Here is a 13,900-nt window from a genome sequence, read left to right as displayed (position 1 = left end):
CCTGACCTCAGATGATCTGCCTCTATGGTGTACACTGTCAGTGCCACCCACTCAGCAACTATTCCTCCTTCCTTGCTAAAAGAAACCCAGTTCTCTCCAGGCATCAAGTAAGCAGGCAGTAATATATTCAGGGAAGGAAGGCTCCACCCCCAGCCCTGTGGGAGAGCCCTATTGGTCTCTTTTGTCCTGTACAAACATTCCAGACTACCTTGCAGCAAGAAGTGGCCATGTGACAGTTATGGTCCACAAAGCATAAAGGACAAGTTGTGAGAAGACTCTGGGGCAGCCTGGCCTGCTAACATGGGCTCGGGTGAAGGGAAAGCTGGCGGGTGCTGGACCTGCTGCTTCATGACACTGACTGTGTGAGGAAGGATCAACTCACAACCAAGAGAAGGCAAGCCTTCCAGCCAGGTGTGGTAGCTCACTCCTGCAAACCCAGAACCTTGGGAGGCCGAGGTGTGGCAACAGGAGTGAGGTGGGAACATCGCTTGAGCCCAGGAGTCCAAGATCAGCCTGGGCAACATCGTGAGACTCCCTCTCTACAGAAATGTACAAATTAGCTGGGAGTAGCGTGCCAGCTACTCAGGAGGCTGAGATGGGAGGATTGCTTGAGCCCAGAAGTTTGAGGTTGCAGTAAGCCATGATCACAGCATCCAAGCCTGGGTGACAAAGTGAGACCCTGTCTCAAAAAAAAAAAAGGGGGTGGGGGTGGCGGGGGGAGCCTCTGTGTGTCCAGGGTGCTGAAGCAGAAGAATGCAAAGAATCTGGTTCTTGAAGATATGGTTGAACCACTACTCCAAACCCAGAACCCCACCACCACCACCAAGACTTCTTGTCCTGAGATTTTTAGACTGTAACCACCTTGAGGGCAGGGATATCTGTTGACTAAGTTTTCCTGAATAAGCAAATGTCTTCATTGCTTATACCAGCGGGTTGAGGCTTCTGTTGCTTATAGCCAAGGAATCTTGACTCACTAACTTCTCTCTCTGGCCCCAAGATCCTCCTGAGAACAGGAGAGGGGCTGGGGATTACTTAACACTGTACCCCACGGGCCCTGGCACAAGACCCACACCTAGCAGAAATAAGCAGCTATTGCTCAGAGGAGTCACAGACCCTGCCCTGGACCTGGCTTCCAGGTCGGCCAGCGCTGGAAGGTTGAGTCTGCAAGTTCCTCTCACATAGACCTATGGCGAGAAGCCCTGTGGCAGCTGATAAGAAGAGCTTAAGGAAGTCCACTGGGTCTCCCACACCAAGTGATACCCAGAGGCCACACTAATGCAGGCTGAGGGGGTGGAAGCTGGCAGCCAGCACTGCCACTAGATTTGTCTTGAAGTAAAAGAACTTCTGAGACTAGCCAGACCCAACCTCCATGCAAGTCATGAATTTTCAAGCCACCATCTTCAAGTCCCAGTTTTAAGTATGGCAGCCCTGGGATGGCCCAATGATGGGTGAGGGATGGGGCATGAGCCGCTCCACACAGACAGGGCCTCAGAACTGATCTGCTCCCATCCCTTTGCTTTCCAGGTGAGAACGGGAGCCCCAGGGCACTGGCTGAGCAATGATGGTGTCTCACTGTGAACTCAGGTTGGTTTTACTTTAAAAGGTTTGGGAGTGAGCACAGAGTGACAAGGGTGTCTTAATAGTGCAAATTTGCATGCAGAATTAAGAATGAATATGTAGAGATCTACCTTTCTGGAGGGTCCACAGCATTCATCAGACTCTAAAGGGGATACAAGACCAAAGAAAAGGGGACAGAGTAGAAGGAGCTGGGCCAGAGTCATCTGTTGAGTCTCAGCAGTCCTGGGGTGAGCTCTGTGTCCCAGATTCTCAGTCACGCCCTACACTTCCTCCCCATGAGAAAGGCCATTTCTTCAATGTTCCTGATGAGCCTTGTCAGATGGTAAGGCTCCTGTTGGCACTGCCAATGGACACTGGCAGGAAAGAAATAAGGAATACCCTGGAGTGCCCAAGAAACACCTCACTCTGAACTGGACCAGAGAGTCCCCAAGCACAGTGAAGGCCAATCTAGAACTTAAACAGGACTTCTAGTAAGACAAGCTCTGCTCTTTGGTTCAACCTGTTGACATAGGTCATGGTTAAGTCTCCACGTTTCCAGACTCCACTGTATACCTTGCCAGTCTGGAAAGGGTCAGCTCCCGAGGCAAATGATAGATTAAACACAACAGCAAAGTATGAAAATTAATCGAGATATTTAATAGACAGTGCAAACCATAATTTCATCTGAATATAAATGTATGCACATGTTTCCAATGAGTTATCTATCAGTTATCACAAACAGCAACAAGGACCTTATAGCTATGTTAGAAAACTGTATAGCTGGAACTTAATTCTAACAATCTCACTTGCTCTCAAGAGAACACCATCCATTTCAAATCAACGTCACAAACTCCAAAAGACCAGGGGAGCAAGGAGGTGGGGAGTCGGCCAGAGTGGCAAACACAGGGCCAGTACACAAGTGATGGACAGAAATACAGCTCTGGAGGAAATCAAAATCAGATGCATTATTATAGCTAAGGGCAAGGAAAAGCCTATGGCTTTTTAAAAATGACTTTTCTGCCAGTACCATACAAGTATACAAAGAGATGTGCGGCAAGTCAACTGACTTACAAGGACAGAGGCTACATTTCAGGTCATTTCAACTGTAATCGGTAGACCCTTTCCATTGAGGATTCAGCAGTGGAGTCAGCGTAGTCCAGAAGCTTAATGTTGGATTTGCAAATACAGTTTATTTTACAGAAATTCAACATTATAAACAGCAGGCACTTCCCACCCCGCCCACCCCCTCCCCCCGCCCATCCCACCAGGTGCAGACCATGCTATGCAGAGAGTGAGCAGCAATGCAGCCCTACTGCTTTGGAGTGACAGTTGAGAGCGATGGAACCTGCCTGCACCACGTCCTGCCTGCCCCGCACACGCACACACACCTGCTCGCTGCGCAGGCCACCAGAGTCTGTCTGGGCCCAGCCCGCACTGGACCTGTTACATGGATCCAGCCCAGTTCTCCAATTCCTTCATGTCTTCGTCTTCCTCTTCTTTCTTCTTGGCTATGTGAAAAGAGAAAGGGCTGTTTAGGACAGCTGGTGCTTGCAACATGTTCTGGCCAGACACTGGGGCTGCCTGCGCTCCATGGCGTCTGTCAAACAGCCCTGCCCTGTGTCCAGTCTCCTCTCCAGGCTGTAGGCAGACTGCTCCTTGGTGCCTAAAAGCTGCCACATACAACTCTGGTTTTCCACATAAAACTATGGAAAACCAACACACTTTGGCAGTGCGCACCCTCCGCCTCCAGCAGGGCCAGACAAAACAAGAATTCTACACAGAGGCCATCGGGATTCCCATGAGGCTTGGGGCCCAGAGCCTCCAAGGTGGGAAGAGAGTGGGAAGAACCCCCCAAGAGATCTAATCCTTGCCAACCCCCAATTTTTACCTCCAGTGGCTTGACCCATGGCTACACAGGTCCAGGAGGCTTGCTGGATGGCCTCTGCCTACACAAGACTCCAGGCAGCTGACTCCACTTAAGGGGGCCGTTTCCTCTTTATACACAGGAGAGAGGTGACCACACTGGTCATGCACCGCCCCCAGGACTCTCCCTCATGCCGTATCAAATTACCTCACTTTTTCTAGAAGTTCTGTATGGATTACTTCTATCTGGGAGTGAAATACTATGCAAGGGGATGGAGAAAAGGAAGAAGGAGGAAATGAAGGTTTTACAGAGCCAGGTCTCTAAAGGCATCGAAGCTGTTTCCTTTGCCCAGGGGCTGCCTCTAAGGGCCAGGGCTTTTGCAGGTATGCACAGTACAGGATACTAGACAGGGGCAAGAGCTGCCCTGCACTTGAGCTCTCACACCTGCTCACAATGCCTGGAACTTTCTCTTCTTTAGTAAAATAGGAAAAAATCATTCTAGAAAAGAGGCTCTCAAGTGGGGGTGATCCTCCCAACCCCTCCAAGGGACATCTGGCCATGTCTGAAGACATTTTTGGTTGACCTAACTCAGGGCGGTTGCTACTGGCATTTAGCAGGTAGAGACCGGGGTGGTCACGAACATCCACAGTGCGCCGGACAACCCTGCCCCCACCCTCCATCTCTCTGCCCAGAGAGTTATCTGGCCATGTCCATAGCATCAAGATTAAGAAACCCTGTTCTAGAGAGAAATCAGAAAAAGGCAGGTGACATGGCCTCTGTGGCCATTACAATGGATCCTATCTAGTTCTCAATCTTGGGCAAGCTCAGGACACAAACCAAAGCCCACCGACCAAGATCACCCGCCACACGCCCTCATGGGTGTGTCATAACTCTAGAAGCACGCACCGGGTTTTGATGGTAGGGCTATAGAGGGAACATTTGGTAGAGGGACTGTTTCAGGTCCACTGATTTCCAGCAAATTCTTGTCTAGTTCCTCCTGTTCTAGTTCTTCTAATTCCGCCATGAGCTCATCCTGGTAAAAGGAAACACAATGTGAGTGCCCTCCCTGGGAATCCCAGACCCCTACCTAATTAATGCTCAGTAGAGACACACACCCCTCTGAGAAGGTCTGCAGGGAGGTGAACTCCAGGTTCCACACCCTGTGATTCAAATATCCTAAAGCAGCTTCTGTTGGGGACATATCACCGCTGCACATCACTGATGTACTCCTCTGGTGTCCTGCACTAGACTGAGCATCTGGGAGAGGGGATCGTATCTCTGCTTTCCTGTTTCTTTGGCTCAGAGCTGGACACACGAGTGAATGCTCGGGAATGCTTGCTGATTTGAAATGAACTTGATTCATCCATCAATCTCCAGTCTGAAAACATGAAAACCCTGGTGTTGAGAGGAGCAGAGCTTCAGGAGACTCAAACCTAGCCCACAGTGAAGTACCTTCAGCAGGGGCTGGTACTGTATTTTAAAGACCTAAGAGACTCAAGGCCCCATATTGTGACGGCAGAAACTGGCAGGTCCCCAGATCCAGACAGATCCCTCAGGTCAGGGGTAAGTGCTCCCTCCTTGGCTTTACCTTTCCCTCATGCTGGAGCTGTCTGAGGGCAAATCCTGTGAACTTCTCCAGGGCCTGGTCATCTCTGCTGCCCAGCTCCGTGCCAGGGCCTGCCCTGGAAAGGTGCAGGCTAGCTACTTGTTGAAATCAGTTAGTGACCTGAAGCCTGCTGAAGGGTCCTGATGAATGTTCCTTGACTCTACATAAGCTTCTACCCCAAATAGGGAAAGTATCCCTTACAATGCAGAATCCAGAGAGGGTTAACACCATGCCCTGTCTCTGTCCAAGTCCAAATACTCCCTGCCTGAGAATCTTAAAAGCACATCAAGGGGCAGCCTACAGGGGGTTGTTTGTGAAGCTTATGGAATCCGTACAAACCACTCACCTCGTCAAACTCTTCTCCAAACCCTACAGGTTTAGAAATTGCTGTTGAAATCTCCTCTGCAAGTTCTTGCTGGTCAGCAATGTCCTGCATTAACTCATCAACTTTATCGATGTCCCTTCAAATGAAATGGACAGGTATCATGTCAATTTATTAGGCTGTGTAAAGAGGGCCTGCAAGGCAAGGCAGGAGCAAAAACTGGGCCCCGCACCATCAACTTCCCAGCCCCTGCAATTACTCCCTCTGAGGAGTTACTTAGCATTATTGCCTGCCTTCTCCCCCTTAAAATAGAGAATCACAGACTCAAGGGGATGGAAATGTCCTTAAGACACTACCCAGTCCAACATCCTAAGGAAATAAGGCTTAGCGAAGTCAGGTGGCGCTCTCAAGGTCCCACGTCCAAATTAGTAAACATGTCAGTTAAGACCACATGGCTTTAACTCCTGGGCCAACCGCTCTTTTTCAGGCCCAATAGTAACTCCATACAGGGAGAAGTGAAAGCACCAATCACAGAAGACAGCCTTGCCGCCTGACGGGCCTTCCATCTACTCAGTCCACCTGTGGATCCTCTAGGGCCCCAAAGGAAAGGCAAATATGCAGAATTTTCTTCTACACACTGTCAATCACAAAACCTATAATTACTCAAGACAATATATACACATATACATCAACATTTGCACAGTATTTAATGAGCTCCCTGCTAGGTTTCTAGGAGAACACAGAAATGAGGCATATATATCGTCCTCAGTTAAGCACCTTGCTCCAGTGAACATCCACCTCAGACAAAACCTCACTTATTTGAAGGCTACTTCTCCTGCAACCTCATATTTCTAGAGCAAGATCATCACACTTTTTCTGCAAAGGGCCAAATAGTAAATACTTTAGAATTTATGGCCATACAATCTGTGCTGCAAATACTCAACCCTGCTGCATAGCACAAAAGCTGCCACAGACAATATGTAAATTAAGGGCATGATTGTATTTCGCTAAAACTTTTAAGGCCAGGCATGGTGACTCACACCTATAATCCCAAAACTTTGAGAGGCTGGGGAGGGAGGATCACTTGAGGCCAGGAGTTTGAGACCAGCCTGGGCAACATAGTGAGACCCCATCCCTACAGAAAATTTTAAAAATTACCCAGGCATGATGTCACACACCTGTAGTCCTAGCTACTCAGGAGGCTGAAGTGGGAGGATGGCTTGAGCCCAGGACTTTGAGGGTGCAGTGAGCTAAGATCGAGCCACAGCACTCCACCCCAGACAGACACAGCAAGATCTTGCCTCAAATGATAATAAAACTTTATTTACAAAACAGATGGCAAGCCCATAGGGTGCATTTCCGTGTTTTCCCTACCCATTGGACAGCACAGCTGAGTACCCAAAAGGAAGCAAAAAGGGCTCCTAGCACCCCCAAATATATGCTGCCAAATCTAAGCACTAAAACAAATAAATTGAGATGGAGTCTTGCTCTGTAACCCAGGCTGGAGTGCAGTGGCACAATCTCAGCTCACTGCAACTTCCGCCTCCTGGGTTCAAACGATTCTCCTGCCTCAGCCTCCAGTACTGGGATTACAGGCACATGCCAAAACACCCGGCTAATTTTTGTATTTTTAGTAGACAGGGGGTTTCAACCATGTTGGTCAGGCTGGTCTCAAACTCCTGACCTCAGGTGATCCACTCGCCTCAGCCTCCCGAAGTGCTGGGATTATAGGCATGAGCCACCACACCTGGCCCAAATGCAGATTTTATTCATGAGAGATGCCTTCATTTGGAGCCTCCTTACCTTGGCCTTTAGTTACAATTGTAACAAGCTTGGTTATCTAGTTTCTTAGCCCACTGTCATGAGAGGTAGCCATATAGGACAAGAAGGACTGCTGAGAGCAAGATCATTGTCAATATGACAGTTACAGCAGGAGAGAAAGGGAGAAGGCAGACGACTCCATCAAAACAAGACACCGGAACAGAGAGATCCAAAGCTCTCGGTTGAACCACACATTTCAGGGCCCCCGACAGCATCAAGGAAAAATCATGGGCACTGATTCTAATCCCATTTCTATCCAAGCTCCCATGTCACACAGCTTTCCCACCTTCATAACCAGAGGTCTGGAAAAAAGGACCTTCTAAAGAGAACCCTTCCAGCTTGAAACTATGCTCCTCACAATAACTCTGAATTACTCAGGAAATATTTTTGCATCCCATGAAATCTGCTTCCAAAGGCACATCTTCCATTTTAGGAGTTCCAAAAAAGAATGAGAATTAAAACAAACTCAGGTGCGCGAATAGGTAAGTCAAGGGGTCTGTGTGCCCAAGGCCATGGCCTGGGTGCCCCGTGGCGCAGGGGTGGATGGACACGTACATGTTGTCGTGGGCCGCCTTCATGGCCTTGGCGGCATAGCCCATGTTCTTGAGCACCTCAGTGTTGGTGTTGGCGTTCTCCAGGGCCTCCCGCTGGAACTCAATGGTTGATAATGTGCCGTCGATCTGTGCCAGCTGCTTCTCATACCTTTTCTTACGCTTCAGTGCCTGGAGGGCCGCTGCATGGGGGAGAAAACAGGGTTTCAGAGTGCCCAGGCACAGGGTGAGTCCTAGTGTTCACTGAGTCCTCTCCCCAACTCTACTGGAAGCACCTCTGTTGTTGCTTCCACTATAGCAGAGGGTTCATAAATTCTACACAGAGAGCACATTCAATTTTCTACAAAAACCTAAAATTCACATACCTCAAAACATGGCCAGTAAACAAGTATACAAGCCAACGTTCAACCCTCCAGTAACCATGTGTACACACAAATCAAAGCAGAGACAGCCACTCAAGGAAGACGGCGCTCTGGGGTCAAACCGCAGCTCACAGGCTCAGATGAGCTACTTAGCTTCACAGATGGGGTCAGTGTGAGCAGCAGCGACATAACGTAGGTAAACACCTGGCACATCGAATAATCAGTATGTATAGCCCTCAAAAAAAGCGGCTCTCATTATTATAAAGCAACTTTAAGGTACCATTTTATGCCAATTACATTACAGAAATAATAAATATAATGACCATACCAAATAGTAGATCAGTTTGGATTAAAAATGCGATTTCACTCATAACCAACAACTCTGTAAACTATTATAATGCTTTCAAAAAGTAACATGGGAACACAGCAACAATCATCCTGATGTTCTTAACCTCTGACCCAGTGGTTTCCTTCTGGAAATGTATTCACAAGCAAAAAGCTCCATGCCTGAAGATGGCTACGACAGCGTTCTCCATCATCGAAAACACAACTAAACTAAAAAGACAGACACAACTCCCTGCCATGGCCAAACCTAGAGTCTGACCATTTGGTCAAGTCAGTGGCATCATCTGCCTTAGCCTCCTAGCATGCAGAGACCGTATGTAGAGATCACCTCCTGGGAAGGTCCAGTAGTCAAGGCAAAAAATTTGACCAAGGTGAATGTGTAGAAGAACTGGGACCAAAACCACATCTCCCAACTTGAAACCCAGATTTTCTTCCCCTCACGGTCTCAGTTCTGCTCTTCACACTGAAAAGTATCTTTAGCACACATCTTAGATGATGTTGGGGCTCAGAACACACCACCCCAAAATATGACCATAGGAAATGAGAATATACCACCACCAAAGCCCCAAAATATACTTCTTTGGCATATTTTGAGCTGGTTATTCTGGGAAACTGGTAGCTCAAAAAGCTGTCCTTTCGTTTAAAAAAAAAAAAAAAAAAAAAAAAAGTACATCTAGGAAGGAAAGCTACATTACTAAAATTATCTGTGTCAGGAAGAGGGCTGCTCCAGACAACTTTTACTACCTAAGAGACCTTTTATCTGCTAACACCACCTTTATTCACCATACAGTGATTCTTCCCCTCACCCTCCCCTAACTTGTAACCCCACCCCCAGCCCAAGCCCCTATTCTTTTCAGTAACTCAGGATGCTATATAAGCTTCAAGCATCTGACTCTTCTTCAAGTCTCGTATTTTGTGTGATTTCCACATGTACATATGCAACTAAATATGGTTTTTCTCTTGTTAATCTGTCTTACATCAATTTAGTTGGTAGACCAGCCAAAGAGCCTAGAAGGGAAGCTATTTTTTGCTCCCCTGCAATGGGCATCAAAAACCAGGAAGGAGGCTTAGCACAGACTCTGTCAGGAGAAATGGCTGAGCCGGACTGGGCTGGGTCAGGAGCACTAGCCTCACACACATGCACCCAGCACGCATATTCTCCCATGTCCTGGAGTTCTGGACCATGGCCACCTCCTGCAGACTGGAGGTCACAGGCCTTCCCCTATGGGGCTGTGGTTTCTCCATGTGTCACATGAATAGGTCCCATGGTCTTTCTACTCACACCCCCTGTCGACATGAAATTCTGTCCTAAAGACCATTTGCCAAGGGAAAATGGCTTGGCCTGCATATAGCAGTCCACAGTTCCTCTAAAAGCAGCAGAAAAATTCTCCCAGCCAGTCTTTCCAACGAATGCTGACCAAAATACATACATACACACATGAAGAGAACTCATAAAACATCTGAACAACAATGAAATGTGCCTCACTAAAATCTGAAAATCCACTTAATCCGTTATCTCCCTTGATTCTGATATAGGCCGGAATGGCCCCTGACTTCAAGAAACTCATCCTGCAGTCACACCATGGGATCCTCAAGACTCTTCGCTCTCACCTTCTGGTAGCACTAAGTCATGCTCACTTCATAAAGGCCTCAAAATAGCGACCCTTTAAGGTTGGAATGACCACCCCTTTTAGTTGCTGAGAAAAATGAAGTTGAGATGTCATGTGACTTAGCTCAGGTAACTGGCAGAAAGGGGACTTAAACCAGGCACGGAACCCCAAAGTCCATTCCCTGCCATTATGTTATGCCTCCCACTTAATGAAAAAGGAAGAATACTGGCCTGGAGGGGTCATCCAGTCCTGCAGAGGGTGACGGGGGATGGTGGGAACACAGAAGAGGGAATGAAATACAGCCGTTCTTTTGCTGAAAAATTCTCAGTAGCTCTGTTTGCCCTATGGTTTAATATGGCCTGCCAAGTCCTGCAGAGGCAAAGCGTTAGAAGTCTCTCCGCAAGTCCAAGTCCTGGGAGGCCTAGCATAAGGTCTACAGAACCGCCTTTGCCATCAGTAATGTCAGAGGGAAGAGGTCCTGGAGAAGTCTTGTGAGTGCCCCAGGGCGTGCGGCTACTGGCCTGCTTCCTGTGACTTCCTTGGTGCTGTGCTGCTTTCCCACAAAAGCCATACCCTAGACATACTCTAATCACCAAGTGAATCCTTCTAAGATCAAGTGCCAATGTCCCATAGTACCCCCTTCCCTAGTCCCCTCCAGCCAGCTCCACCACCCACAGCCCCGCCCACCATTCAAGATTCACCAAGGCCTTCCAGGCTGGCATGGTGGCTCATGCCTATAATCCCAGCACTCCGGGAGGCCGAGGTGGGTGGATCACCTAAGGTCAGGCATTGGAGATCAGCCTGGTCAACATGGTGAAACGCCATCTCTACTAAAAATACAAAAATTAGCCAAGCGTGGTGGTGCACACCTGTAGCCCCAGCTACTTGGGAGGCTGATACAGGAGAATTGCTTGAGCCCAGGAAGTGGAGGTTGCAGTGAGCCAAGATCATGCCACTGCAGTCCAGCCTGGGCAACAGAGCAAGACTCCATCTCAGGGGGAAAAAATATATATATATATGCACCAAGGCCTTCCAAGAGTCTGCTGCGTGATGGTGAAAAGCAACGGGCAGTCCCATCTGCCTCGTATTTCATTTAATTATCCAGAGATCTCAAATGAACAAGGAGACTGGGGATCCGAAAGGTGATGCAGCTCACCCAAGTCATCCTGCTGCCAAGTGAGGAGGGGAGTGGTCTGTGTGACTCCCAGCCCTATGCTCTTCCTCTTGGGCTCAGACTGACAGCAAGTGACTCTGAGACAGTTCTTACAGCAAACACTCTTTGACAGAGCTGCCTTGCTTTTCAGTGTCCCGAGTGCAGCAGGAGCTTGATAAAATGCTTATGAAACTGGTTTTATACAGTCAGCTACATTCTTATATTTAAAACCAAAGTTATTTCCCTGTTAACATCATAGATTTAGAACTGCTTTTTCTCCAATACATTTTCCACTGGGAGTGACTCCTTGTATGCTAATCCTAACTTTCTCTGACCTCCACCTCCACCTCTAAAATCCCCCAAACAATATATGATCTGGAAGCAAATACTCAAATATACCAGGGAGGAAAGCAAGAGCCCATACCCACTCCGAATGAAATAATGCTAATATTACTCATCTTTGCAGATCAGCAATCCAGCACAATGAATGATACACGGTAAGTGCTTAGTATCTACTAAATTGAACCTCCAACTTCATTTGTTTTACAAGGTTTTCATATATTGTATCCAGGGTTCTTCATGGGGGACGCACCCACATTTTATCTCCTGTGCACCTCTGACCCAGAGAATTGATGTCTTACTGAAACACAGGCTAGAACAATCATCTGGCAGCATTCCTCCTGGCCCATAAAACAGGGACTTGCCACAAGCACCTGGCTGTGAGGTGTGCTCTCTCATACTGAGGATAGGTCCTGAGCAAACAGTATGAGGGACAGTCCCAGGGAATCCCCCCAGGACTCCCCTGCCTGCCTGCAGGGTTCACACAGCCTCTTCCCCTCCTTGCAGTGAACTCTCCATGACTTGATTTTTTTTTTTATCTAGATCTATCTGCTGTGTGTGTTTCTCAACTAGTTGAGAACTCCAAAGAGAAAGGCTACACGATGTATTTTCCCTACAGAAAGCCCCAAACAGGCTTTATGAGTAAAGTAACCTTGAAAATAGACATGGGGTCAGCATCTGTGCTGCAAAAGCAGATATAGACAAATATTCACAGCACTTGAACCATCTCCTGTATCTCACAAATGTGTGGCACCAGTGGTGAGGTATATATACCAGGGCAAATTAAAGGCTCAGCGGTATTGGAGTGCTTCCACGAGTAAAATGCCGTTCTTCTTGAATACTACTACACTTAGTAAAACTTCCTCCATCCCAGGCTTATTTCTGATCACAGAAATTTGTTTCTATTTGTAATCAACCCAATGTTTTCATAAATATTAAACATATACTGGTTCTTAATGTCTTGCCTTAATTTCTCCAAATTCCTGATGGTTAGATTACAAAACAAGTACTGGGTTAAAGAGAAGCTGTTAATCTAAATCAAATATTCAAAAAAGAGTTGTCTAAAGAAATCCCTTTTCTGCCAGAGAACCCCCAGTGTCATTTACAAACACAATGGCTTTAACAATTGAAATATAACCCAGGCCAATAGACGTTTAAGAGGTTGCTTTTAGATGGGGAAAAAAAGTCCATGGAATCTCCATATTTAATTATGCCTTTGCCGGTTCCAAGAGAGTAATTACAGCAGCAATTACGGAATCTAATAACCAGCTTTATTGGCTCTGAAAGCTGAAGCAAAAACAACTCCAACCATGTTGAAATAAACATTGGTCTCCAGACAGTTGCTTCATTAGACCCTCTAAACAGCTATTTAGAGGAAAGACACAGAACAGATACCCTAAGAAGCAGAGACCAGTCAAAAAGACATTCACCCAGGATGGAAACCCTTTCTGCAAGGCAACAGTTAGTGATTAGAGAAACCATTTTTAGAGAACACATCAGTTCCATACAACTAGACAGGAGGTTCCTTTCTCCTAGGCAAACATGACTTCTCTGAAGAGCTGCTGAGGAGGGCAAGTCTGCCTGTCCCAGAACTGGGGGTGTTCAGTATACTGGTAAATAGCCCAGGGCATCTCAATAGATGCCAAGAAGTCATAACTATTCACTCATTACCAGTATAGAGAAATTCAGGAATGGAGGGAAGGAGGGCCCAATAATACTCTCACTAAATGAATGGTGGTGTCTACCGTCCTTTCGAAGACCCAGGAGTCTACCTTTGAAGTCATCTAACAGAAGGTACAGGGCTGGGAGGGAACAGGGGTGCTGCTTTCCCCCTCTCAGCATGAACGACAAAGCAAATGAACGCACTCCTGAGAACACTTACACACAAATGCAACACCAGGACTCCAGCCTAAGTGAGTGTTCTGAAGAACCCTCAGCAGCCTGGTCCCAGCAGGGCTACTGGCAGGCAGAGAGTCAAGGAAGGCTGAGGGAGCCCCACTTGCCTGCCTCCAGCAATCACTCAGATAGATCCTCCTGGCTCATTCTGCCCGTGAATAAACTCAGATATTCAGGCTGCACTTAGCCAAGAGAACCATGCCTGGCCCTCAAGCCACTGGTTGCTTTGCTGGACAAAGAGAGTGATGGGGGTGTCATCTGTCATCTGCCCTGTATGCATGGGCAAGAAAAGACCCAAAATCGAGTCTACAGCCATACCACCCTGCACTTAGCCAATGCTTTCTGATCTTGGAAGACCCCAAGTCAAAACAACACAGCTAGTCACCAATGTCAAAGAAACCCATCCTCCTGTAAAGATGGTTATTAGTGACCATCTTTGTACCACATGGCATTAGAGATCCCACCAAACTTTGA

General features: G+C 47.4%; 1 protein-coding gene across 1 annotated transcript in view; it reads right to left on the bottom strand.

The window, feature by feature from the left end:
• Positions 1 to 2,193: 2,193 nt before the first annotated feature.
• Positions 2,194 to 13,900, bottom strand: part of CHMP4B (charged multivesicular body protein 4B) — a 37,860-nt gene continuing 26,153 nt past the window's right edge. Inside the window, exons 2-5 of the mRNA XM_003932051.3 lie at positions 7,726 to 7,903; positions 5,374 to 5,488; positions 4,328 to 4,454; positions 2,194 to 3,065 (exon numbers count right to left, since the gene is read on the bottom strand). Coding sequence (XP_003932100.1) covers positions 3,001 to 3,065; positions 4,328 to 4,454; positions 5,374 to 5,488; positions 7,726 to 7,903 — 485 coding nt within the window. The 3' untranslated portion in view covers positions 2,194 to 3,000. The remainder of the gene's footprint in view (positions 3,066 to 4,327; positions 4,455 to 5,373; positions 5,489 to 7,725; positions 7,904 to 13,900) is intronic.

Source organism: Saimiri boliviensis, chromosome 9 (assembly GCF_048565385.1).
Source record: "Saimiri boliviensis isolate mSaiBol1 chromosome 9, mSaiBol1.pri, whole genome shotgun sequence".
Taxonomy (NCBI): Eukaryota; Metazoa; Chordata; class Mammalia; order Primates; family Cebidae; genus Saimiri; species Saimiri boliviensis.
This window is presented reverse-complemented; position numbering and strand designations above follow the sequence as displayed.